Consider the following 26,961-nt stretch of genomic DNA (forward strand, 5'->3'; position numbering starts at 1 on the left):
AGAAAAACTCAAAGCCTGGACCTTTAAATAACTGTGTTCGCAGCCTTTTTTATTAACTATTATTAATAACTAGGAGGTGTTTTTACTCGGCTGCCCCGGTGCAGCTTTAGCGCCACCTGTGTCCTCGGAGGCGCCGCTGGTTTCTACTGCGACGCGTGTGAGCTGGGCTACGAGGGGCCGCACTGCGACAGGTGAGGAGCCGTCGCCGACCCGCAGCCGCGGTAAAATCATCCGGATAACGTAAAATGTGTCAAAAGGAGGTGAGCGCTGATCACCGGGGGGCTAAGTGCTGATGAACAGCGCTCCATTGTTTACTACGGTACTCTTTTGCTCGTGTGGAATCTCTCCGGAAAGAGTGGCTGTAAAGCAGGGCACACACTCACCACAGGGCGCTCTCCCTCTCTCCCTCTCTCTCTCTCTCTCTCTCTCTCTCTCTGACACACACACACACACACACACCCTGGAAACTGCCCTTTTTCGAACACACTGTACGAGACCACATTTGACCGGCTGACCATGTCCCCCCACCGTGCCCAAAGACGTTGCAACAGTGTGTGAGGCAACAGGAGCCCCTTGTCCCACGCTGCCCTCCCGTCGGTGCCCAGGTGCTCAGCCGGACACTACGGGGACCCCTTGCGGGTGGACGGGCGCTGCAGGCCGTGCCAGTGCAGCGAGGAGGGGTCCTCGAGCCCGAACTGTCACGCTCTGACCGGACAATGCGAGTGCAGGGCCGGCGTGGGGGGGCGCCGCTGTACCGAGTGCCAGGAGGGCCACGCGCTGCAGGACGGGCGTTGCATCCGTGAGTGTCCTGCCGATGCCGACGGAGAAAGAAATCGCAGAGCAACTGCAGCGCGGTACAACACGTAATTCGTGGTAAATGCTGACAGTGTGCCGTGCGTCCCTCTGTCCACGCAGCCTGCGACGACGGGTGCGTGACCCTGCTGCTGGACACCTCGGCCCATTTAGAGCTGAGCGTCCAGCAGCCTGTGAACCTGAGCGCATCGGTCCTCGTGCCGCACGGTTACCTGCGTTCAGCGCTCGACGACATAGCAAAGTTTAGGGTAAGACACGCCTATGTTATATTTCAAATAAATACCCTGGGTATTTACCACACGTGTATGCAAATACAGCGTATAATTCTGGTCCTGGTGAGTTCGCATGTAATTACCAGGCAATAAGCGCTAGTCGTTTTTTACAGAATCCATCCTCCTTAATGTTAAGGTTATAAATTACCATACAAACCCTGTCGCAATGCCAGTAAAAAGGCTCGGTTTACACACACACACACACATTTTCAGAACCGCTTGTCCCTTACGGGGGTCACGGGGAACCGGAGCCTACCCGGCAACACAGGGCGTAAGGCCGGAGGGGGAAGGGGACACACCCAGGACGGGACGCCAGTCCGTCACAAGGCACCCCAAGCGGGACTTGAACCCCAGACCCACCGGAGAGTAGGACTGCGGTCCAACCCACTGCGCCACCGCACCCCCAGGCTCGGTTTACCCCTGTGTAATTAGTCAGATTCTGGCAGAAACCCAGTAAAATCCTCACATTGCTGCAGCTGAGCTTAATATCTGATATAATTTGTATTCTAGTAATGTGAAACATACTGAAGGTCCTTGGATTTTACATTTAGGTTTTTTCCCCAAAGCAACTTACAATGTTAAGATTACAATTATTTACTCATTTATACCACTGGGTAATTTTACTGGAGCAATTTAGGGTAAGGACTTCGCTCAAGGCTACTACAGCCAGAGGTGGAGATCAAACCTGCGACTTTTAGATCCAAAGACAGAACCCTGAACCACACCACCAGCTAGTCGTACTATGGGGACCCCTTGCAGGTGGATGGGCCCTGCCGGCCATTCGATTTTGGATTTTTTTTTTTTTCACTACTTTTCATTTTCTGTTTCACGTAGACTCTCTTGTCGCCGGAGAACCAACCGGACAGCTTGTTGCAGGTTGCCGAGGAACATCTGGCACGCCTGTCTGAAGACATTCCCGAGCTGCAGGGGAAGGTGCTCAGCTGGGCGTTTGTCGCTTTGGGGTATTTCCGTCATCCGGCTTCATACGCCATTGGAAAGAAACCTTGCATAAGCAAATGGTTCCTTCTGTTCTTAGGCACTCAGGGTCTTTGGAGCCGCTGAAGAACTCGCTCAGTCCGCTGAACAGAGACTCGGTCACAGCAAAGAGCTTCTGGACTTCATCTCCAGCCTGCATTCCGCTGCCTCTGGTACTGCGCATGACACACCACTGACACCGTGTGGCTCCAGCCAAACTTCACTGGTCTGCAATATCGGCTTCAGTGCATTCTGGTTTTCTGGACTGATGAACTAGACAAAGACTTTTTTCTTAGTCTCCGTCTGTAGGCTTGTTTGCCTCTTCCGTCTTTTCTCCCATGCTAAATGTCTTAATGCGATACACCGCGACCTCGTTGTACAAACATCCGAGTTACGGATCATCAGAGATAAGTTCATTTTCCGGCTAATTAATTTGTTTTTAATTACGTGTTCTTCATCGTTCTGTTTTCTAAAAATTCTGTTGGTTGCGGAATGAAAATTGCCCGAATTTCCACATTCCGCCATTAGTTGGCAGCAAAACTCACGCGGAAGGAATAGAAACGCAACAGAGACGAAGGACCTCCTTCGCTCAACTTGCTTCCAGTGTTTCGCAAAGTGGTGTGAAGTTAGTAAAATTGTTTAAGTGAAAGGTCTTTCAAAATACAGGTGGTCCCCGACTTATGATGGAGTTACGTTTCACGAAACCCATCGTAAGTCGAAAATAGCCTAAGTCGAAAATGCATTTAATACACCGAATACACACTTCTGCGTGGCAGACCGGTAGATGCGGATCGCTGGCGCTGCCCAGCATCGCAAAAGAGTATCGCACCGCATATCGCTTGCCTGGAAAAAATCTGAATTCAAAATTCGACGTACGGTTTCTACTGAATGTCTATCGCTAGCTCACCATCGTGAAGTCGAAAAATCGGAAGTTGAACCATCGTAAATTAGGGACCGCCTGTACTTTAATTCACAATAGCTATATCCAAGACTATTATAGAAGCTACTCTATTGACAAAGCAAGGGCTACCTGTTCGGTTAAGATTTCGGTAAAAGTGCTGGGAACAGAGAAAGGTGAAGGTAATTTTACTGGAGTAATTTAAGGTGGGCGGGAGGGGGCGCAGTGGGTTGGACCGGGTCTTGCTCTCCGGTGGGTCTGGGGTTCGAGTCCCGCTTGGGGTGCCTTGCGATGGACTGGCATCCCGTCCTGGGTGTGTCCCCTCCCTCTCTGGCCCTCCGCCCCGTGTTGCCGGGTTAGGCTCCGGCTCCCCACGACCCCGTATGGGATAAGAGGTTTGGAATTTAGAGTAAGTGCCTTGCTCAAGGGTACCGGAGGTGGAACTCTAACCTGTGACCTTTTTTTGGGTCAGGGTTAAGGGTTATGCGATGTAGCAGACCCCGTTTCACACCCTGTTTCTGGGATACTGCAGTCCACCGTGGCCCTGCAATAGACACCTGGTTATTAATAATGGATTAATTTAAGTGTTGCAGAGATTTTTTTTTCCAGTTTCTTTATGACTTTATCGGAGGTTTTCCCAGAACCTCACCTTTTAGGTCTCTACAGGGACATGTTTGTTATTAAGCATTTATTGCTTGTGACTTCTGGGGTGCGGTGGCGCAGTGGGTTGGACCGCAGTCCTACTCTCCGGTGGGTCTGGGGTTCGAGTCCCGCTTGGGGTGCCTTGTGACGGACTGGCGTCCCGTCCTGGGTGTGTCCCCTTCCCCCTCTGGCCTTACGCCCTGTGTTGCCGGGTAGGCTCCGGTTCCCCGTGACCCCGTAAGGGACAAGCGGTTCTGAAAATGTGTGTGTGTGTGTGTGTGTGTGTGTGTGTGTGTGTGTGTGTGTGTGTGTGTGTGTGTGTGTGTGTGTGCGTGTGTGCGCGCGCGCGCTTGTGACTTACTGATAGACGGGACTTTGGAGTTACGAGCAAATCAAGATGTGAACGGAGTTCCTCTCCGAATTGTGTCTGAGGAGCCAGTGTACCCGCTGAAGTGCCCAGTCTTCTGTCAGCTTTGCAGGAAGCAGCCGGCATGTTAAACGCAACCCAGGATGAGACGATGGACGTGTCCAACAGCATCCGATTGATGGAGCAGATGCTGCAGGCCATGAGGGATGTGGACCTCGCCCACAAGAACGTTCTAGTTTCTGATGAGCTCAGGTCAGTTTCGTTCCCTCGTGTTCATCATTTCTGAAGGCGTTTAGTCATAGTAAAAGTATGTTTGCAAGCAGGAATGTCGAGCACTGGGGGTCCCAGTGCAGCAGGAAGTCCGGGAATTATACTAGCTGGGACTGTGGTGCCTGTGAACTCAAACGCCCTCTGTGACCTGTGTGCAGCGCTGCCACGGCGCTCCTCCTGCGGGTCCAGACGGACTTCCTCAAGCCCCCGCGGAGCACAGACGCCCTGAAAGACGCCCGAGGACTCGTGTCCGCACTGGAGCTCCAGCTGCAGGATGCGAAGGAGCAGCTGCTGGCCGCTCAAGCGCAGAACAACCACACCTTCCAGCTGGTGGACAGAATCTCCTCCCAACTGGACCATCTCAGCGTGAGGCCCCCAAACATCCTCTTTACTGCAAAGGAGAGTTCAGCTGGTAGAGTAGTGGTTAGCGCTGCTGTCTTTGGCTCTGAAAGTTGTCAGTTCAGACCTCACCTACTGCTGTAGTACCCTTGAGCATGGTACTTACCCTTAATTGCTCCAGTAAGATTACCTAGCTCTATAAATTAGTTAATAATTGTGCGGAGATTAACATTGTAAGTTGCTTTGGAGAAAAGAGTCAAATATATTTTTGGTGGCACAATGAGCAGCACCGCTGTCTCACGTCGCATGAGCGGTGGGAGAGGACATGCGTTCGATCCCCACCAGTCTGTGTGGAGTTTGCACGTTCTCCCCGTGTCTGCATGGGTTTCCTCCAGTTGCTCTGGTTTCCTCACACATTCCAAAGACATGCTGTTCAGGTTCCCCCATAGTGTGTGAGTGACAGAGAGAGAGTGTGTGTGTTCCACTGATGTACGGATGAGTGGCCCAGTGTAAGTAGTGTATCTAGCAGTGTAAGTCACCGTGGTAAATAAGGTGTGTGGGCTCATAACACTATGTACAGTTCATTGGAAGTCACTTTGGAGAAAAGCATCTGCTAAATAAATAAATGTCATGCTAAAGTGAATTGAGGTTCTGTGCAGACAGGACAGTAAATCCACTTGACCCGCGCTTACTGTACGGTGAAGCTGAGTTCTTGGCCGAACGTCTCTCCCGGGAGACAGGAGCTGAGAGAGCAGAGAGTTCACGCTCCGAACAGACAGATGGCATCATGCACAGAGGAAGCACAAGACATCTTGGCCCTCGTTCCCATCGTGCTGGAGAATACGAACAGCAGCTTTTCTGTGAGTCACATCGCAACCGCTGCAGATACAATGTAAGGGTGTTGCAACTCCTTACTCATATGTTCGTGTCTAGTAGATGAGGTCATTCCCCCCATATCTCCCCATGTCCATGTAATTCGTTCTTGAAATCCCAGAAATCCACATACAGAAGAAACTATTCCCATTACCTTAATGGCAAAAAGTGCCTCCTAAGGCTGATAGAAGGGCATTTAAAAAGCATTTAGAACATACATTATGATTTTTGGCATTATTCTTTTTTATGCGTTGAGCTCTATCTTACAGACTACAGGCAGTCCCAGGATTACGAAGGAGTTCCGTTCCTGAGTCTGTCTTTAAGTCAAATTTGTACTTAAGTCGGAGCAGTTCGGTACGGTTCGTATCTAACGTCCGTTAGTCAAATGTTTGTCTTAGTATATAGTATATCATGTACCTTTCCATGCATAAAAAACATTAAAGAAACACTTCCAGATACACTAAAACACCTTTAACATAATAATAATAATAATAATAATAAATGCAACCACAGTATTTATAATAGAAAGAGAAAGAAAGATCAGACAGAGCCTTTTACATGCGCCATTATTTTCACTTTGTCCTTTAAAATTGTCCCAATTGTTGACTGACTGTAGCCCAACGCTTTTCCAGTGTTCGGTGGCGTTTCACCTTCTTCCGATCGCTTTATTATTTCCACTTTAGTTTCAATCATTATTGTTTTCTTTTTCTTTGAAACATCACCATCACTTGCATCACATTTACGCTTTGGCGCCATGGTTAGGAGGGTAAAATCAAAACGATTAAAGCGAAATACAGTAACACACGAGACACTTATCGGCAACGTGGTCCGACTGAAAAGAGGGAAGTCTTTGTCCTGCATCGGGATCATGAGCCGGTGAACCGCTGTAGACGCGCAATGTGTTGATGGGTGTCCCAAAGTAGCGCCGTTCGTTATTACGAATCATTGTATGTCACTCAAATTTTTAATATGGTATGGTTTACTGGGGGTGGTTCATAACTACGGATTGTACGTAAGTCAGACGTTCGTAACCCAGGGACTGCTTGTATTCCATTATTCTAATCCTTATAAAGAAGGTTCTCTTCATTAAAGTAGCTGCTCCTGTTACCAGGGTTTGCTGCCCACTATTGTAAGTGTGAAACTGGGGAGACTAAAGTGGCATTTGGCTCTTTCTCTAGCAGAACATATGTGTCACAACATTTATTTTTAACACCTTATTTGTGAGATGTTTTAGGAATGAATGAATGAATGAATTAATGAATGAATGAATGAATGAAGCCCTTCGTCATCCCAGCGGAAATTGCACAAGGCTGCAACTTCACACATACAACATGTCGGACCCAGTTCATCTTGCACGTGTTGAACTTGTGGACCAGAATGTTTGTAGATGAACTGAATCAGCCCCTTGAGTAGAGTCAGGTGTGTGGATGAGCACAAAGTGTGTGTGTGTGTGTGTGTGTGTGTGTGTGTGTGTGTACCGCACTATAGGCACGCTTAGATATCGAATATGTCTGTAACTGTACAACGTGACGTCAAAATTGGCAGGACATGTAAGGATGTGTGCTGCATGTTCATAGGTGTGTCATTCACATGTCTGATAGGAGAGTTCAGGTTGTTGTATGTTAAAGGGCACATGACTCTGTTTACCGCGGTTTCAGCTATTGGAAGCGGCCCAAGAGGAGCTGGACTCCACGAGCACCCTGCTGAGAGACGGAGTGTCCACGCTGACCGAGAAGATGGAGAAAATTCCGGAAGCGGTGCAAAGAGCAGAGGATCATGCTCAGGAGCTGGACACGCGGGCCCTGGGGCTGCACACGTATGTGAGCCTCGGTCCACGCGCCAGCGCTTACGTGTGCCGTTGAAGTTATAACACACGTCGCGCGCGGATATTGACAACGCGCCGTTCTGCGGACGCGCGTTCAGGAAACCGCCTTTATCGAACCCGTGTTCGCCGCTCGTCCTGCAGGGCTCTGCTGGGCGCGAAGAACATTTCGGCGAGAGCCACCGGCGCCATCGGCGTCAACGCCAACATCAGGGCAGCCGTTGAGGAAGCAGAGCTCCTGGGGGGGTCAGCCCACACCACAGCCTCCACCATCCTTACCACGGTGAGCAGAGACACCGGGGTATTAATCTGTTCCTTTCACATTCGGCCAGCCTGGTGACTTTTAACCACGCGGTACCTCTGCACAGGTAAAATCCGGGTGCTTTACCGATGTGCATAACAGATGCGTCGGTTTCATCAGGGTCAGTTTCTCAAACGAAGAGCCGTAGTTGCAGGATCGCAAGGAAACTACTGCAGCGCAGCGATCATCATATTCTAAGAGCTCCAGGTACGAGTTTAGCCAGCAAGTTGGGCAGAGAGGCAGGCAACAGAGTGGCGCCTCGAACCCGTCCGTTCAGCAGCGCTCTGGACACAGCGAGACGCGGCAGTGATGGACAGAGGAGCTTGTGATGGACGTCACACAGGAGCACAGGGGGCAGGAAGGGCACAGGGTGTATGCGTGTGTGCGTGCGTGCGTGCGTGCATGCGTGTGTGTGTGTGTGTGTTGCGGAGTAAGGAATAACAGTTACCTTCATAGCTCTGTGAGCCCAATAGGGGCAGCAGGGCAGCACACTGGTCCCTCACACACACACACACACACACACACACACACAGAGCACAGTTCTACATATAATGTGACGTGTCCAGGTTCCCAGAGATAGACTGGTGGGGAAAACACAGTTGAAAATATATAAACGAACTGGAAATTTTATATCTTTGAAAGCTTGTACCATTTTTTACATTGTTTTTTACCACTTTATTTTTCACTGCACATCTAAACCTCGATCCACAGTAATGTGTTTTAAAGACTGCGGTCAGCGAGTAGCAGAATTAAAAGTCAGCACCGTGCAGCTGGTACAGGATACAAGTCTTTCCGGATCTTTCTGCGCGCTGCAGACTCCGCTCTTAGCGGCATCTGCCAGAGACAGGAGGGTCCAGGGTGTCCAGCAAAGTCACGAGATCCTGGCAGAAAGTGCAGCAGCGAGTGCAGAAAGTGATGGTGAGTCACAGGACGCCGCACACACACTCCACATGCAATGCTGTGACACACACACGCTGACATGTTCACCGGGGCGCTTGCCCCTCAGCTGGATTCACATCAGGAAAGGAAGGTTGTAGGGTTAAGGGTTCCAACCTCAGTATAACCTTCCTCCTGTTGTACAAACAAACTCAGCAGTGCATCCTGGGGGCACCGCCAGGTACATCACATAATTAATTACATTTATTTATCTGAAACTTTTCCCCAAGTGACTTCCAACAAACTCTATGTAGTGTTATCAGCCCACACACCTTATTCACCGCTAGATACACTGGGTCACTCATCCATACATCAGTGGAACGAACACACACACACACACACACACACACACACACACACACACACACACACACACACACACACACACACAATGGGGGAACCTCAACAGCATGTCTTTGGACTGTGGGAGGAAACCAGAGCACCCAGAGGAAACCCACACAGACACAGGAAGAACATGCAAACTCCACACAGACTGAGCAGGGATCGAACCCCTTCTCTCTCGCACCACCAAGGGGCTGTGAAACAGCAGTGCTACTTGCTGTGCCACCTTGTCCAGTTACATACAATCCTGTGTCCTTCTCTTTAGGCCTCTCGGTGAACGTCACGGACCTGGGTGCGAGAGTGAGCTCGGTGCGGCGCGGTGTTCGGGACGTCACCAGCAGGCTACCCGGACCCTCAGCTGTGAGCGCACTTGAAGGTGTGCACCCTTGGGGGGTTGGCGGGGTTGGGTCCGCTCTGTCCCGTGTCCCTGGTGCGCTGCCCCGCTGGGGGCCGGAGGGAAAACCATCGGGTTAAACTGCATCATCAGGTTCAGAAGTGCTAAATATTTCTGTGAATTTGATGATACAGTTGAACCCGATGGCTTTTCCGCTGCCCCCACCCCCACCCCCACTGGGAATATAATGTTTCAATATATGTGTCTATGACACTGAGTCCAGTGTTTACTGTTGAGCAGGTTCTGCTTCGGTGTGAAATTGTTTGTTCTTCAAGAAAGCTGCTGCGGGGTGGGGGGGTGGGGCTGTTTAAAGGGTTCCCTTGCTGAGTGTGTTTACATGCACACTGATGGTGTATTTCAGCGTTGCATATATGAAGCGCGGAGTACATTAGTAATTATTGTATGCAGTGTGTGTTTCACTCCCCCTCTTAGTTCTGACACTTTGATAAATACCCTCAAGTTAACCCCCCCCCCCACCACCACCAGGATGTGACGTGTGACAAGTACTTTTTTGCATTTCAATCTGGTTCTGCAGAAGTGGTCCTTAGTGCTCCATGTGCTCCTTAACACCATACCCCCCCACCCCCCCAGGGAGCGGCTCAAGGATCTCCCAGGTAAAGGAGCAGGTTGCTACGGCAACAGGATCCCTACAGGCCACCCTGACGCTTCTGGAGGACCTCGGCCACAGGCTGAACCGCTCCTCTTCCGCCCTGGACCGGGCTGCTGGGGACGTGGCGGCTGCCAAAGAGCAGCTCAGGGCCTCCGAGGAGACAGGTAAGAAGGTGTCCCTCTCCTCTGGGTTTGGGGCTCCGGGGGACGTGTTTCTGCTCGGCTTTCGCTTCCTTTTTTTTCCGTAGCGCCGTTCTTGACAAGGTTATTAAAAATGCCTAAAATCAGATGTGTCCGAGTGGTAAAAGTACACAGAGACATAGTGTGAGGTGCTAGTAGGAGACCAGCGATGGACACATTGCCAGTGGACAGACAATTCTGTAAGACCGGCTCCGGAGAAGAACCTCGGTGGTCCGAGGCCAGCTGATTGCACACCCTGCCGGGCGTGGTAAATTGCGGTAAATTGACACATCCGGGTAAAACACACTCCGCTTTCTGTTCTCCCCCAAGTCCACGAGGTGGAGACAGCGCTCAGGGACGTGGAGGCGAATGCGGAGCGTCTGCTGGGCCGCCTGGGACCCCTGAGAGCGCTCGGGGAGCACCTGAGCCACAACCTGTCCCACATCCAGCTCCTGATCCAACAGACTCGCCTGCAGGCAGCATCGGTCAGTGTCCACCTCCCGCGGCGTCCAGGCCTTTATTCATCTCCTCCTCTGCAGCTCCCATCCCGTGGTCCACAGGTCACACGTGTGGATGTGTGACTGATAGCAGTAAAAGTAAAAGCGGGGCGCCTTCTCCAGCATGCACTCTAATAATCATACATCCACTTCCTAAACTGTTTATTCTATGATCTGCGATCGTTCTTTACGCCACATCATCCAGTGTGGTGGAATCTGTGCCCCATGTCCTCAGAGCTGCTGAGTCCTTCCCAGCAGTCAGTAAGGGTCTCTTCTGGACCCACTTCTCTCCTGAGCTCCCAACAGCTACATACACGCTCCATCGCGTGGAACCCGTCTCCAGCGCGTGGCCACCTGTCCTTGCGCCCCCAGGTCAAGGTAGCGGTGTCTGCGCAGCGGGACTGTGTGCGCTCCTACAGGCCGCCCGCGTCCTCCGGCAACTCCAACAGCGTGACGGTGACGGTGAGGAGCGACGAGCCCACCAACCTGCTCTTCTACCTGGGCAGCAACTCCAGTGTGAGTGAGCGAGCGGAGAAGCGGTGGAGCGAATCCGAGCTCAGGGTTACCGTGGTCCTATTTACACCGGTGTACTTTACACGGTGCCTGTAAACCGAGGCCGCAGTTCGGCACACGCTGCTCTCTAGTGAATCATCTGTTGACTGATAAATAAATAATAATATAACTAAGATGCCAATACCATACTAGCCCTCGTACTCTATTAGTGTTCTTAGCAGGTTCTTCGGTTCCAGTCACTTCTGTTCTACGGCCGATGGTGCAAATGTGAGGAGAGAAGCCGTGAACGTTCCGGAATTTTGTCTAGTCTAGTGTCTGCATTTCTTTTTTCGTACAATCTAACCACATGATGTCAGTTTTTTTCTGTTTTTTTGAACTCGAATTTCACTTTTCGGTGCCTTCATCACATGCCATATGCAGCGAACGTGGAAATGGCCCAAAAACACATAGCTCTTTCTATAAACACACACACACACACATTGACTGAAGCTGCTTATCCCAGGCGGGGTTGTGCCGAGCAGGAGTCAAGCCCAGCAATGCAGGGCACAGGGCGACACGCACCCAGGGTGGGATGCCAGTCCGTTGTGAAGCACCCCAAGCGTGACTCGAACCCCAGACCCACCAGAGAGCAGGACCTGGCCAAACCTGCCCCCCCCCCTTTCTATAAACCTTTTACCTCATTCAGATTCACACGTCAGATTTTTTCGCATTGCTGGCAGGTACCTTGTCCCGCCGCCCGTCTCCTTCTGCGTCTTGTTCTGTGTGAATTGACAGCAGAATGTTCTGGCAACAGAAGGACTTCATGGCGCTTGAGATGCATGATGGGAAGGTGTCCTTCCTGTGGGATGTGGGCTCTGGACACGCGAGGCTGGAGTACCCCGACACCCGCATCGACAACAATAAGTGGCACCGCATAGAGGCCAGAAGGTCAGCTCCATTAGGCTTCCGAGTGGCCAACACACACACACACACACACACATACACACACACACACCAGCACATTTGACTGCACTGATACAATGTCTGATGTTACTCCGGTATTAAATTTCCAAGCTGTGATTCTGTGCGTTTCGCCACAGGTTTGGGAGGAGGGGCTCCCTGATGGTGCAGGAGCTCCATTCGGACCCTCGGCCCCCGGCGAAGGCTTTGTCTCCAGGCTCGTCCTCAGTGCTGGAGGTTCAAGACTCCACACTGGTGTTTGTGGGAGGCATCAGCGACCACATCGTGGTACGTTGGAGCCCTTTGCTCTGTTGCCAGCAGGGCTGTGAGTTTGGATTGTGCCGTAACTGCGCAGTAACAGTGCGGTAGGATTGTAGTAATAGTGCAGTAAATGTGCAGTAACAGTGAGGCAAATCTTCAGAAGCAGTGCTGTAAATGTGCAGTAATAGTGCAGTAAATGTGTAGTAATAGTGCAGTAAATGTGTAGTAACAGTGCAGTAATAGTGCGGAAAATCTTCAGAAGCAGTGCTGTAAATGTGCAGTCATAGTGCAGTAAATGTGTAGTAATAGTGCAGTAAATGTGTAGTAATAGTGCTGTAAATGTGCAGTAATAGTGCAGTAAATGTGTAGTAATAGTGCTGTAAATGTGCAGTAATAGTGCGGTAAATCTTGAGAAGCAGTGCTGTAAATGTGTAGTCATAGTGCAGTAAATGTGTAGTAATAGTGCAGTAAATGTGTAGTAATAGTGCTGTAAATGTGCAGTAATAGTGCAGTAAATCTTCATAAGTAGTGCTGTAAATGTCTAGTAATAGTGCGGTAAATCTTCAGAAGCACTGCTGTAAATGTGCAGTAATAGTGCAGTAGATCTTCAGAACCAGTGCTGTAAATGTGCAGTAAATGTGTAGTAAATATGAAGTAAATGTGGATGCATCTCTCCGGACCCCTTCCTGCTCCCTGCACAGAAATCGGAGGCAGTGCAGGCGACCCGGTTCAGCGGATGTGTGGCTCAGGCGTCTCTGAACGGAAAGGCCATCGGTCTGTGGAACTACGCCGAGAGATGGGGGACGTGTCGAGGCTGTCCTTTCAGGTGCTCGGCGAGCAATGCTACGTTCGTGCCGCTTGAACCCCGTAATTACAGCATCGCGTCTCGGCGAAGCAGGTCGAACGGCGTTTGTCCTTCGCGAGCGCTGAAGTTGTGGTCACTGTGGGCTCTGCTCTTATACCTGTGGGAAACAGCCTCACCTGAAGCTGCCCAGCAAAAAATGAACAACTATGAATAAAATCTGTGCGACGCAAAGATGCGAGTTGCCTTGAATAAAAACGATGGCTAAGAATAATTTCAAAAAAATGCCGCACTTTGATTTTGTCGTGTTTCCTGTCCGGAGCGTACGGGTTCGAGTTCACCTCTCTAGCAAAGTATCCTTTTACCATGCAGCCTCTGTGATCTCTCTTTATTACGGTACGGTAGGAACAGCGTGGGACGGTCGGCTATTTACCGGGCGCTTCTAGCAGGCCTTCGGAGTGGTCGGCGTGTGTGTCTGTGGCGATGAATGCACCGTTTGCTGGATCGGTGTGTTTCCGATGTGCTCGGTGACACCCGAATGCCCCCCCGCCCCGTGTCTCTGGACGCATCAGCCCCCAGGTGGACGAGGCCTCGTTCCAGTTCGATGGCACCGCCTTCTCCGTGGTGGAAACGGCCGTGTCTCCGTCGGCCACTCACATAATCATGCAGTTCAGGACGGCGTCCCCCGGCGGCCTGCTGCTGTACCTGACGTCCAACACCACGGTATGTGCGTCCCCGCGCCATGCGCTCGTCATTAGCCTTAATGCATTTCAAGCGCTCTACGTATGTCACTTATCAAAACTGTCCTCTATGTTAGGGGTTGCGGGGGCATGGCGGTGCAGCGGGTTTGACCAGATCCCGCTCTCTGGTGGGTCTCGGGTTCGAGCCCTGCTCGGGGTGCCTTATGATGGACTTGTGTCCCCTCCCCTTCCAGCTTTGTGCCATGTGTGGCCGGTTTAGGCTCCGGTTCACCGTAACCCTACTTGGGACAGGCAGTTTCAGACGGCGTGTGTGTGTGGGTGTGTGTGTGTGTGTTATTGATTGCATGTCTGAACACTTTGTTTACAGAAGGACTTTTTGTCCATCGAGCTCATGGAGGGAAGGGTGCGGCTCACCTTTGAGCTGGGATCCGGCGTGTTCACACTAACCACGAGCAAAGCCTACAACACAGGCAGCTGGTACACACTTGTGGTGCAGAGGAAAAAACGGAAAGGTGTGTGTGTGTGTGTGTGTGTGTGTGTGTTTGCCTCTTTTCTGCATTAAACAATTATCACTTTTTTCCAGAGCTAAGGTCTCTAGTTGCTCTCACAGGGATGGACACACACACACACACACACACACACACACACACACACTCTGCTTCAGAGTCTCTGGACTGCAGCGGCCTGGGCTGTGACAGTGACAGTGTGACCGCCACGTTGCCCCTTCAGCCGAGCTCACCGTGACGTCCGCCGCCGACCCCTCGGACCCGGAGCACCTGGAGGGCGAGTCTCCCGGTGGCGCCTCCGACCTGAACCGCGCCAACCGAGACCCCATCTACATCGGGGGGCTTCCGCAGGCCGCACGAGTCGCGTGAGCGCAGTGTGAACCGGAGCTGCGCTCCGTTCACTTAACGAACAACTGTTTCTTATTTTTTTTATTAATATTCAAACACATACAATTATTTACTCAAAACGTATCGTATAAATGTCTATCGCTTCGGCTTCTCGAGCCCCAAACACATTCGGCAACAGATGCTCGGTTTCTCTCTCCAAAGTCACTTTTGCAATCAGTGAAGTCACAGTTAGTAACACTTAATAATAATTCCGTTTAATTTAAAAATGTTATGATAAAAAATATAACATTTATTAAATAATATTAAATTTAGTTATTTAGTCAGTCAGACGTTCCTCAGTTTATTCATGGCCTGGATTGTATGAAAATATTTGATTAGCTATAATCACAAAAAATACTTTGACGTTTTTTATTTTAATTTTTCTGTTACTTTTACTCTGCATTAAAATTGAAACTAATTTAAATCGACCGAAAATAGAAATACGTTGTCCTCGTAAATTGCCATAAGCACGTGCAGCGTTCATCACCGTGTTGTTAAACACAAGATGTGGTGCTGGATTAAAGTATCGCCGTCACCCTTTTTGGATGACAGGACATTCGAAGAAACAAAATGAGTAAATAAAATCGTCGCGAACGAGTGTCTGACTGCGCGTCTTTTCCAGGAGGCCTCATGCTTCGGGCTTTTACGTTGGATGCCTGAGAAACGTGGAAGTTTCTCGCTCACGTCTCAACCTGCTGCAGAAGGCGCACGGTGTCAGCGAAGGCTGTGATTTAGCGGTACAGAAAATTTAATATCATTAATGTACCTTAGTCTCATAAGTGAGGAGCATTGGACTGAAGTGTATATTGAGAGGTTATTTTGTCAAAATAATAAGCTTTCAGAGCTGTGTTAATTGCAGCAGTTTTTATTAATTCATTAAGTTATTATTATTATTATTATTATGTTGTTGTTGTTGCTGTTTTTCAACTAATCCTTTTGCCCACTGACATTAGTGACGGTGTTGGTGCAGTAGAGCCACTGTGCTTGTGCCAGTGCCACCCACACACACACACGCGCAGACACACACACACACACAGAGTCACTCCTGTGCGCAGCGACCCCCCCACTGGACCGCTGTCCGTTTCCGTTTCGCCCTCCAGCCCGTACACAGTGTCACAGTGCTGAGCGGGGGGTTCCTCCAGCTGCCCCCCCTGCTGCTGGACCAGCAGGCTGAGGTCATGGCCACCTTCTCGACGCACTGGGGCGACGGGCTCATCCTGCTCGGGTTCGAGGAAGCGGGAGGCCGACAGCGCAGACAGGTTCTGCCGGTGAGCGAACGTACAAGAGTTCCTCTGTGCTGCAGAGCCTGTGCACGTCCGTCGTGTCCTGGGGTCCAGTCCTGCAGCTCTGTGTGCTGCTCCCGCAGCCGTTCTTCGCCGTCCTGCTGCTCTCCGGTCGTCTCGAGGTCCACCTGGGCGCCGGGGAGGCTGGGAACACACACAGCGCCGTGCTGCGTGCCAGAGGCGGCACCTTGAGCGATGGACGGGAGCACTCGCTCCTCTTGAACTGGAGCAACAGGTTTGTGGGGGTATGGTGGACTCACTCTACACACACACACACAAAGTGGGTGATATTTGCATTTCGTTCTGCACGATCCCTTCGTGTGTTAAACACACCGGGCTCGGGCTGTGCTGTGAACGCGCTGTGCGCGCAGGACCCTGACGGTGGTGCTGGATGACGACCCTGGACCTGCGCTCCTGTCCCCTGGAAGAGACTTTCCGAGTCTCTCCGCAGTCTTCGTGGGGGGCGTCCCTTCGGAAAGCTTCGCTGCGCATTTGAAGACCGGCAGCTCCTTCCGCGGCTGCATCGGCAATGTGGTCGTCAACGGCGAGTGAGTTCCCGACCCTCTGGATTCATTGCTTTGGACAAGGGCTCTGTCTCCGTTCCGCCGTCTCTGTGTTTTCTTCTTTATTTGCTCGTTAACGAGTAGGTTAACCCCAGAAGGGCGCGTGGTCAGATGGAAAATAAGTCAAGGTCCTGATCCCACGTCCCCCTTCATTCAAAGTGAATAGGCTCATCGATATTCAGTAACTGCAATGTGGGAAGGACAACAGTGTCAACGGAATGAAAGTGTTCCTGCACTTATTCATGTTGCTTCTACGCAGACTGCTGGACTTCACTGTGCTGAAGCGTCACAATGTGGACACGGGCAGCTGTCAGCTGGACCCGGCACCTGTGTACAGCGTCTCGCCTGACTACGGGGTTCCCAGATCAACCGTTGAACCAACCGCTGGACCAACTTCTGGACCAACTGCTGGACCAACTGCTGGACCAACTGCTGGAGCAACCGCTGGACTAACCGCTGGAGCAACCGCTGGATCGACTGTGCTGCTTCCTGCTCCATCTCCGACCCCTGCTGGCCATCAGTGTGGAGCTGAAGAGCACAACGGGAGCATCTCGGGGGCCCTGCACTTCGGCCTCCACATGCACAGTCACGTTGCGCTGAACATCACGCAGCATTCCGTCCGGAACAGGTGACACACACACAGTACAGTGCGGTACACTGCGGTACGGTACAGTTTAATACAGTACAGTAGAGAACCAGTGTAAAGTCTGACTGCAACTGGTGAAACGTGGTAACCAACTGTCTCATGTTTGAAAAGCTCTTCTAAAACACTGGCTTTTTGAAGAATCCAGGACAATTTTCTACTTTTTCTAGTATTTACAGGAATTTATTTGCTGTAAAATACTGGCACTTATGGAAAAAAAAACTGTTCCCAACTTTTGGCCACTACTGTGTTCTGGTAGACGTTCGGTGGCTGTTTATTGGTTTTTTTAGCTGCGTTTCCTCAAAAAAAAAAAAAAAAAAAAAAAATCTAAAAGTGCTGGTATTGAATTTGTCAGCAGAGGCGTTAATTTCCAGGCATGATAGTGCAGTACCATAAATTTGCTGTCAGATTACTGAAGAACGCAGTGTTATTGCTTGTGACGCGATGTGTTCTGTAGTCCGCTAGCGGGCAGCTGGTAGTGTGGTGGTTGGAGCTACTGCTTTTGGACCCTAGGGTCACAGGTTTGAATCCCACCTCCAGCTGTAGTACCCTTGAACAAGGTACTTACCCTGAATTGCTTCAGTAAAATTACCCAGCTGTATAAACGGGTAAATAACTGTAAGTCGCTTTGGAGGAACGTATTAGAGGAGTATGAACGTGACACCCTCTGCCTTGCTTCTCCGTGTTGTACAGGAACATGACAATGATAAAAACGTTAATTGTGATCTCTGGGCAGCTTCTCTCTGCTACTCTTCGTTCGGACCTTCGCCCCCAGCGGTCTTCTTTTTTACCTGGGAGCCCCCATCCAGGGAGACTACGCCACCCTGCAGCTGCACGGGGGGCAGCTCTTCTTCACCTGCGACCTGGGAAGGAACGCAGCCACGGCCACGGTGCGGCGGCCCATCGACGATGGCCAGTGGCACAGCGTGAGTCCGTGCTCCTCTCAGCGTACATGTTCTCGGAGTTCTTAATTTTACCGCAATCCAGTTTTACCTCTGTTATTACTGGGCTGCAGCGAACTTGACCTCAGCAGCCCCACAAATGGTTGCGTGATCATTTCCGCTGCTCGCTCTGCTCGTCATATTCAGCTCTAATGACTGAAGCAAGAGTAGAAGAGAACTGGACTAGGACCCCCCCCCCGCCCAGTGTGGTACCACTCAGTTGTCCCCGCTGTCCTGCAGGTAAAAGCAGACTTCGGGAAGAAACTCGTGACGCTCACAGTGGACGACTTGAGCTCAGGTCCGGTTCTGGCGAAGGGCAAAACCAGCACCTTGGACGTGGAGGGCAAGGTCTACCTGGGGGGTCTGCCCCCGGACTATAAGGCCAGGAATGTCGGCAATGTGAGTGTGTTCCTCGGGAAGTTGAACCAGAATTCCGGACAGTTCTCATCATCTGCTGCTTCGGCTGCCATAAACAGTCAAAACAGTTCGCTTAGATATTAACGGAACCCTGTACTGAACAGGTATTAAGAGAAACCTTATTTCTTTTAATAATCGGTTATTTCATGTCTCCAGCATTAGTGTCAATGGGAAAGTGTATATTGTAGATTTCCAAGGATTCCTTTTGCAAAAAGTTACAGTATTGCAGTAAGGGTTTTGTATGTCATTAAAGAAAGAAAGTAAAATAGTAATAAACAACTTTCCAAATAGAGAACTTGAGGTCTTTGTATGTTACACCAATTAAGTGAAGCAGAAACAGCTGTATAGAGGCAAGAAAACTGGGTGAGGGACAACCATACTGAACATGTGAGCTTTTGTCACATGTGGCAATTTAATGCTCAGATCTTACACCATGGCAAGAGTGAGTATAGCCACAAGACACAAGGTGGTCGTCCTCGGGACAAGCGCTTGTAGACGATGGATGGTTACTGAGCTTAGTAGGAAGTTTATTAATTAAGAGCATTATGTTTGGAATCATTCTCACTTTACAGCTTTTTTCCTCAGTTGCCTAAACTTTTTCACGGTACTGTATCTATCGGTTTTGCTCTTGACGTGAACGTGTTCCGTGTGGGGACAGGTGACCCACAGCATCGCCGGCTGCCTCAGGGATGCGGTGCTGAACGACGAGCCGCTGGACATGGACAGGCCCGTCTCCTCGCTCGCCACCGCAGGCTGCTTCGCTGCCGTCCAGCAGGGCAGCTTCTTGGACGGCACCGGGTTCGGCGCCTTCGGTGAGAAACTCGCGGCGTTCGAGCCTCGTGGCGTGGGACCTTCAGCTCCTCAACGTTCTCCCATCATCTCCCATTTTTCCTCTGGCTGGGATCAGCTGCGAGGTTTTCTCCAGTGCAGCTGGACTCCTTAACGCGTAGTTGCCGTTTCAGCCGTCAGCTCGAACCGTCCTGAGTGTGAGCGGTTTGACCCCCCAGGGAGGTAACCCATTCTGTGCTCTGCTGTCCCTCCCCAGCCAAAGAGGGTTACAAGGTGGGCTTGGACATCACTGTGGCCCTGGAGTTCCGCACCACGGCCCCCGTTGGGATCATCCTTTCGGTCAGCGGCGACAAGTCGGACGCCATCGGTCTGGAGCTGGTCAATGGGCAGGTCGGGTCGGCCTTTCGGCGCTCTGTACAGTGGACACGCTTTGTTATTTACGCACCAGCGCAAGCAGCATATTGAGAACTTAGAACCCCTGAAGCAACTGTATTTATAACACACCGTGTTTTGTGAGGCAGGAATTCCACATTGTGTGTGTATGTGTGTATGTGTGTGTGTGTGTGTGTGGGTGCGTGTTGCTCATCCCTTGTGCAGTAATGACCGCAGATGAGCTTGAGCAGCAGAGGAGAACCACCACTGATGAGGGACAACACTGGAGATCACTGCGCACCTCAGTTCTTCACTGTGGTTCTGCTTCTGGTCCAACGGGTCACGTCGGTTAACCACTTAGACATGACGGATATTGGCGACCACATAGAGTATACTTTACAACTGGAGACTTAAGAACAAGTGTGTGAAATATGCAGACCTCTGCTGTGGACCATTCGCTGCGTGTGTATCGCTGTGTGTATCATTTTGTGTATTACCATGTGCATGACTGTTACACACACGTCAGTTAACGCTCCCGTGATGAGATGTGTTATCACTCTTGTCGACGCTATGACTGTACACACACCCACCATGTTTTATTCAGCGAATGTTGCAATTTCATCCGATTAATTAAACCTCTGAAAACTGCAAACAACAATCTGAAAATTGTATAAAACACATAACTTTTCTGGTTGTGCGCACCAACATGGGGACAATGGTGGAGGAATCCTTAACCATTCTTTACATCACATTTGTCTCAAAAGCCGGTTACAATGATCTACCCATTTATACAGCAGGGTAATTTTACTGTACCAATTCAGGGTGGGCATCTTGCCAAAGGCAAGTACAGCAAGAGATGGGGTTCGAACCCAGGTTCTTCAAGTGCTACACAGTACCTCTAAAGAACATATGTCCATATATGTCCCATCAAAACACACACACACACACACACTTTCAGAACTGCTTGTCCCACACAGGGTACCGGAGCCTAACCCGGCAACTCAGGGCGTAAGGCCGGAGGGGGAGGGGACACACCCAGGACGGGATGCCAGTCCATCACAAGGCACCCCAAACGGGACTCGAACCCCAGACCCACCAGAGAGCAGGACCGTGGTCCAACCCACTGCGCCACCGCACCCCCCACCAAAATAAAACATTAATATTAATAATCATTAATTCCGCCCTCATTGTCGTCACTTCTACCTGTGTAATTAATCCTATTTCTCCTACTCATGCCAACTTTCCTGGGACCCCACAGGTCGTGTTCCACGTGGACAATGGAGCAGGGCGCTTTTCAGCCTATGACCCCGGGGCCCCGGGAAACGTGTGCGACGGCCACTGGCACACCGTGTCAGCCGTGAAGAATAGGCGAGGCCTCAGCCTGGCGGTAGATGGGAAGATGGTCCGCAGGGCGAACCCACACCCTCGCGCCTCCTCCGCAGACACCAAGAGCCCCATCTATGTGGGAGGCCTCCCCAGTATGGTCACACTCCTCTGCTTTCCTTCCTGGGGCCCTTTGGCCTGGAACAGCTATGTTCTGTTGCCCCTTTGACTGACGTGTTTTACCTGAGAGGATGGAAATCATCCCCACAGCATGATGCTGCCACCACCATACTTCACTGAAGGGATGGTATTTTCTGGTGCTCAGGCAGTGTGAGGTTTGTGTTTGGGAGAGCAGGGATATAATTATGGTAGGATTGAAGCTAATAATGGCCTCGTTTATAAATCCTATGTCCGGCACTGCTGACCTATCCACTCATTAGATCAGATGTGACTCACAAGTGTCTCCTCCTCGGACAGGTGGGCTGAAGACGAGCTGCCTGACTGTCGAGACACCGTTCCGCGGCTGCATGAGGAACCTGCGCCTCACCAGGGGGCCGCAGATCCGCAACCTCGACTTCAGCAAAGCCTTCCAACTCCACGGTGTCATCCCACACTCCTGCCCCGCACCGGTGGAGTGATCCCCTCCCGGGCAACCCCCTACACTGCGGGCCAGAACTTTCTAGAAACCGTCCTTAGAAAGCAAAATTACCAGGTCCCGTTTCTCTTTTCCATATTATTAACAAACTCATTCAAACTCAGAAGGTTATCAAAATGAAATATCACTTGCATTTTGTTTCTATGACAGTATGAATCTGAAAAAGAATAACTGTGTGGAGGAGTAAGAGAATTTATGTAAGATGACTGTCCGATCAACAGGAACCAGAATCTGTTCATATCTATGTTTTACGCTAACAAAGCATATAATTACTGGTCGTAACTTTACACTCCATTGTAGAATGGAATTTATGAGCAACAAAATTAATAAATGTGGAAAAACATGAACCACTGTTGCTCTGTGTCCAGTTACGGTAGTACCTGCTATAGGTGGCACAGCGGTTACAAGTGCTGTCTTGGGACTCAGCGGTCACAGGCTCAAATCCCACCTCTTGCTGTAGTACCTTTGAATGAGGTACTAACAATGTTAAAAATGCCCTTCTGTCTAAATGGGTAAATCAGCCCCTTTGGAAAAAGAATTAGATCAATGAGTAACTGCAGTCATTCTATCACCTGCTAAGCCACTGACAGTCAGTAGGAACATGCATGAGGCCACACTCACATCTTACTCAGGTGTGTTTACTTCTAGTCAGAGCACTAATAAAAGCTATGAGGTATAATAGCAGACAGTGCCAATAGTGACTAGTTGCTCACTTCAGGTTAATGTCCCCATCCTGAGTTGAGTGAAAAACCAGATCAGCACTGCACTGTCCAGCGGTCGCTACCTCTGAGTCCGGCTGTTGCGTGATCATGTCGGGCTTTGGCATTAACCTTGACCATGGCATTGAAGGTGAAGAGGGTCCTGGGTTCGAGACGAGCCCAGTTCAGTTATGTGTCCTGCCATAAGTTTTAGGACCCCGTGTGGAAAACACACAGACCAACATCACCTGAGCACAACCAGCATCAAAATAACGCCGCAAGTGTTATTATGTGTTACATCATATGCGTAATTATATTTACATTATACAAAGTCTGCTGCTTTTCCGGTGGCATCAGAGCAGCAGAACGAGTGTCCTTTCAGCTCAACACTTCAACCTTTTTTGGCGTAAACTCTACCGACGGCCATTGCTCCGAATGATGTCCTCACTTACAGCTCTTCTGAGCAGTCCTTCAGGGGACATACGCTCTGCTGCTGCGGCACGTTGCTCCTTCTTTCCAGAGCCGCAAGCCTCCTGGTTACTGTAAACTCTGGCCACCCCGGTCACTGCTCCACCGCAGGCTGAGACAGCTCCGAGCGCCTCTTCACCAGTGCCAACAGGGGGCACCACCACACCTGCCCATTTCCCACTGGTGCTGCAGTCTGCTGCCTCACACCCTCTGGGTTTTATCATCCAGGCACAGGTGGAGCTCACAAGATGCAAGCGGAGGAGGTATATATCACATAAAATACACACAACACACACTAGGGGCAATTTCCTATCGATTCAGCTCCAGCAAGTACAGAAGTCAGAGCAGCAGCAGATGGCGGAGCCAGACCAGTGATTGATAAAAATGTCAATCGTGTCAAAGCCATTTTTATTTCACGCAATAATCTTTCATAATTTATAGTTACCATTCTGGGTGTGCGGTTCCTTTCACTGTAACTGCCAAAATTATTCATCATTTGAAATTCTGCCTGCTTTCCTTACTCCTAACTTAGTGTTAGAGAGAATTGGGAAAAACAAAAGATATAGAAAAAACACTTTTTTCTATAAATACCTCACACAAGCCCACAGAAGGGCCCTTCTCTCTCACACACAAACTTTAAAAAATAGCTATGTTTCGTAACATGTCCACATAGGACATACATAAAGCAGAGGAGATGGTTTATTTCTTACAAGAATAATTCTTAGAAATAATCCATTGTCCGCATGTCTCTCGCTAGGAGGGTCTGAATCAGTTTCAAGAACAATACCATTAATAAATGCGGTACAAATATAAATGTAACTGAAATTAATCATTAAATTAAAAACACAACTTATTATACAAACTGTGTGAAACAATTTTGTTAATTCAGAATAAATTATCTGGTCAAAAAACCTTATTAAATATGGCAAAAAGTAAAACAAACACAGAATAACTTTTGGATCACCTGACCTTTATCCGTAGTGACTTGCAATTAAAACTCTGAAAAACACTGCCTGTACCTTGTTCTTTATGAAGTCTTTTAGGGTAACTATACATCAGCTTCGCATGCTATTCAGCATCTGTTCTTCCTTCTGTTTTAACAAGATTTCCAGGTGGGGCTGATGGAAAGCAGTCCCACAGCATGATGCTGCCACCACCACGATTCACTGAAGGAGTGGTGTTTTCTGATGCAGAGGCTTTGTTAGGTTTGTGTTTGGGAGAGCAGCACAAATGAACTGTTCACTTAAACACATCTCATGAGCCTCTTTGCAGAATGGGAAGTGTGGGGCATTAATTTCTGTTTCAGATAAATAATATCAGCTTGCAACTGAAGTGAGATTCTCCAGGACAGTGGGTATGACCCGTTTAATAGTGGTTTTATGGGCCCCCGATCCCAGGGCACAGCTGTGGGGCTCCATGGTTCTTGTCTTCTCAACCCCACCTCTTTCCGGGCTTCACGGTACACACCGAATCTGAGGTAACTGTAATCCTGCGTGACTGGGCTGGGGAATTCTCCTGGGAAATTTCTTTGATTCTCCCTAAATCCCCCATTAATGTGAAAATCTTGCTGACGCGCGCAGGTCTGTGAAACGGCAAAGTCAGGTTCATCGGCAGTGTGTCATGCAGTGCTGTGAATTCAATCTGCGTTCCGCACAAACAGCACACGGTAAATATCGACATCAATAGCTCAGAAGTTCTCTTTTAAAGCAATGTATTAAAGATGAGTGTTTCCACCCCATCACTGACTGCTGCTGTCATTTCCCTGTACATTTACATTACATTTACATGTGTTCATTTAGCACTTTTCTCCAAAGCGAGGCACATCTCATAGAAAATACTATGTGTTCATCACATTATCAGAAAAAGACACTTAGATGCAGACGTGTGATTCTTAAGTGCAGTTAGTTTGTTTCGTTTCACCATAGGAACCAACGTTCATCACACGAGTAGCTGCATGAAACTTTATTAGTATATCCACGATTGCAGATCACATTCCTAATATTTTTTTTTCTTGAGATACATATAAACATTTGTTTTACAGTACAGGAGTAGCTGCATACGGGTTTATCCGGGCATCATCTTAAAGTTATGATGCATGAACATTTACATCTTACATGAGCTTAAGAAATGATGGGCGAAATGAGTCTGGAAGAGATGAGTTTTAAGAACCTTTTTAAATGTGGCATCCTGTACGGATGAGCCACCCTCCGGGGCCCATTACTGTAGATGCAGGGGCTCAAACTGTGGCAGAGCGCAGAAAGACTAGAAACATCTAGAAACCAGGGATTTGTGATTTTGAGCATTTTACTGCAGCTTTGTGCTTTCTGTGCCTCTTCTCCAATGAATTCATGCTGAGTAAGCTTCTTTGCTGCTTTATTTGAGCATGATGGACGTGTCCATCAGCAGCTCTGCGCTCTCTCAGCAAGCGTTCTCATCGACTTACTTATAAAAGACTTCTGCAGCCTCTTCACGTCGTTTGATTTTCTCTGTAATTTAATGAGTTTTTTTCTGTATCGTTGGAGTTGTACTACTGTACCACTACTGCTGGATCTCTTTTCATTTAGCTGATTATTATAAACTTTCACATTGGCGCAGGTGAGACAGATTTCAGCTGGGACGTGTGAAAGACGCTACAGTTTAATCCATACAGACTGATTTTAATCCGAGCACTTTTATCCCTTTTCTAGCTCTTTGTGGACAGCAAAGTGACTTTTATTAAAATAATAGAATAAAATTGTACAGTAATGACATAGGATTTCATAGGACCTGAAACTTACCAGCATGTGATTTGAGAAAAACTGAGCCAATTTTACTTTTATCTGACATTTTTCTCCAAAGCAACTTACAGCTATTTACCCATTTGTACCACTGGGTAATTTTTTTTTTTTTTTTACTGAAGCAATTTAGGGTAAGTACCTTATTCAGGGGGTACCACAGCCAGAGGGAGGGAATCAGACCTGTGACCTTCAGAGACAAAGGCAGCAGCACTAACTACTACACTACCAGCTGTACCAAATTCATGCAAAACCAACTTTTTCACCAGATTACATGAGTAAACAAGAATTACATAATAAACATTCCTGTGTTTATTTACCCATTTGCAGAGATGGGTAATTTTACTGGAGCAATTTCAGGGAAAGGGCCTTGCTGAGGGGGGTCCTACAGGTAGAGGGGGGGTATCAAACCTGCAACTTTCAGGTCCAAAGACAAGCAAGTCTAACCGCTGTGCTACCAGCTCCTCCTTAGCTGCCTCATAAAGGATTATGATGTGCCCTGGTAATTTGCGGTACACTGCTGCAATATTTCACACGGAGCATCATTTCCTGTATCTGTGCTCTGCCTTCACTGCGCTCTCACTTGTGGAAATTCCTACATCTCAGCCTTCGGTTTGTTCTCCCTGCCTTCGAATTCTTTTAAATGATACATAAAGCTGGTGGCCATATCTGCTCCTAGCCTGAATAATGGTGATGGTTGCTTAAAGTTGCATAATTTCTCCCTGCAGATATAAAATTTTAATTTTTATAATCCCAAAAGCAGAAAGAGCTTTGACTCTTTAATTTTGCATTGTCTCTGGGCTCAAAGCCAAACCGGATTCCACCGGGGCAGGAAAATAGCGTGGTAAAATGTGTTTAAAATATTTTTCTTGCAAGCAGAGGCAGAAGATAGAAAATATTGTTATATTGCCAACCCAGGTGTTCGAGCTGATGCTGGAAGCCTTGCGCCCGTTGAGAAGGTGCTGTTCCTCGTACCCAGTGCCATGTGTCCCATCAGTGGGGGAGAACAGTCCACTACTGTACCTGTCCAACAGGTACTTCATAAACACACAGGAGGGATGTCCACGACACCGAGTACGGTGATTAGACACTTGGGCTCATGTGCAATACAGCAGAGAAAAACACAGTACAGTGCACTACAATACAGTACAGTAATGTACAACACAGAACGCTACAGAAGAATACAGTAAAGCACAGTAAAGTAGAATGCAAAACAGTTGAGCACAGAACAATATACAAGAGCAGAGTACAACACAGTACCGTAAAGAAAAGTACAGTAAAATACAGCAGAGTAGATTACAGTAGAGTACATTATGACTGGACCAGTGTGAGGTCCACTGAAGTCATCATGTAAAGCGGGATGCCAGACAACGGGTAATGTAGTAGTTAGAGCTAC

General features: G+C 49.2%; 1 protein-coding gene across 1 annotated transcript in view; it reads left to right on the plus strand.

Moving 5' to 3' along the window:
- The window catches only part of LOC108927611 (laminin subunit alpha-1-like), a 54,156-nt gene extending 32,218 nt beyond the window's left edge, over positions 1 to 21,938 (plus strand). Inside the window, exons 31-62 of the mRNA XM_029246330.1 lie at positions 105 to 191; positions 606 to 799; positions 916 to 1,061; positions 1,920 to 2,018; positions 2,122 to 2,233; positions 4,072 to 4,219; positions 4,396 to 4,603; positions 5,317 to 5,436; positions 7,108 to 7,265; positions 7,416 to 7,554; positions 8,388 to 8,490; positions 9,116 to 9,226; positions 9,836 to 10,018; positions 10,364 to 10,518; positions 10,903 to 11,046; positions 11,837 to 11,970; positions 12,123 to 12,270; positions 12,945 to 13,069; positions 13,618 to 13,768; positions 14,114 to 14,258; positions 14,476 to 14,617; positions 15,262 to 15,376; positions 15,740 to 15,907; positions 16,006 to 16,157; positions 16,294 to 16,470; positions 16,745 to 17,113; positions 17,865 to 18,054; positions 18,310 to 18,468; positions 19,145 to 19,298; positions 19,532 to 19,665; positions 20,906 to 21,125; positions 21,448 to 21,938. Coding sequence (XP_029102163.1) covers positions 105 to 191; positions 606 to 799; positions 916 to 1,061; positions 1,920 to 2,018; positions 2,122 to 2,233; positions 4,072 to 4,219; positions 4,396 to 4,603; positions 5,317 to 5,436; positions 7,108 to 7,265; positions 7,416 to 7,554; positions 8,388 to 8,490; positions 9,116 to 9,226; positions 9,836 to 10,018; positions 10,364 to 10,518; positions 10,903 to 11,046; positions 11,837 to 11,970; positions 12,123 to 12,270; positions 12,945 to 13,069; positions 13,618 to 13,768; positions 14,114 to 14,258; positions 14,476 to 14,617; positions 15,262 to 15,376; positions 15,740 to 15,907; positions 16,006 to 16,157; positions 16,294 to 16,470; positions 16,745 to 17,113; positions 17,865 to 18,054; positions 18,310 to 18,468; positions 19,145 to 19,298; positions 19,532 to 19,665; positions 20,906 to 21,125; positions 21,448 to 21,608 — 4,951 coding nt within the window. The 3' untranslated portion in view covers positions 21,609 to 21,938. The remainder of the gene's footprint in view (positions 1 to 104; positions 192 to 605; positions 800 to 915; positions 1,062 to 1,919; positions 2,019 to 2,121; positions 2,234 to 4,071; positions 4,220 to 4,395; positions 4,604 to 5,316; positions 5,437 to 7,107; positions 7,266 to 7,415; positions 7,555 to 8,387; positions 8,491 to 9,115; positions 9,227 to 9,835; positions 10,019 to 10,363; positions 10,519 to 10,902; positions 11,047 to 11,836; positions 11,971 to 12,122; positions 12,271 to 12,944; positions 13,070 to 13,617; positions 13,769 to 14,113; positions 14,259 to 14,475; positions 14,618 to 15,261; positions 15,377 to 15,739; positions 15,908 to 16,005; positions 16,158 to 16,293; positions 16,471 to 16,744; positions 17,114 to 17,864; positions 18,055 to 18,309; positions 18,469 to 19,144; positions 19,299 to 19,531; positions 19,666 to 20,905; positions 21,126 to 21,447) is intronic.
- Positions 21,939 to 26,961: the final 5,023 nt, after the last annotated feature.

The sequence above is a fragment of the Scleropages formosus genome, chromosome 19 (genome assembly GCF_900964775.1).
Source record: "Scleropages formosus chromosome 19, fSclFor1.1, whole genome shotgun sequence".
Taxonomy (NCBI): Eukaryota; Metazoa; Chordata; class Actinopteri; order Osteoglossiformes; family Osteoglossidae; genus Scleropages; species Scleropages formosus.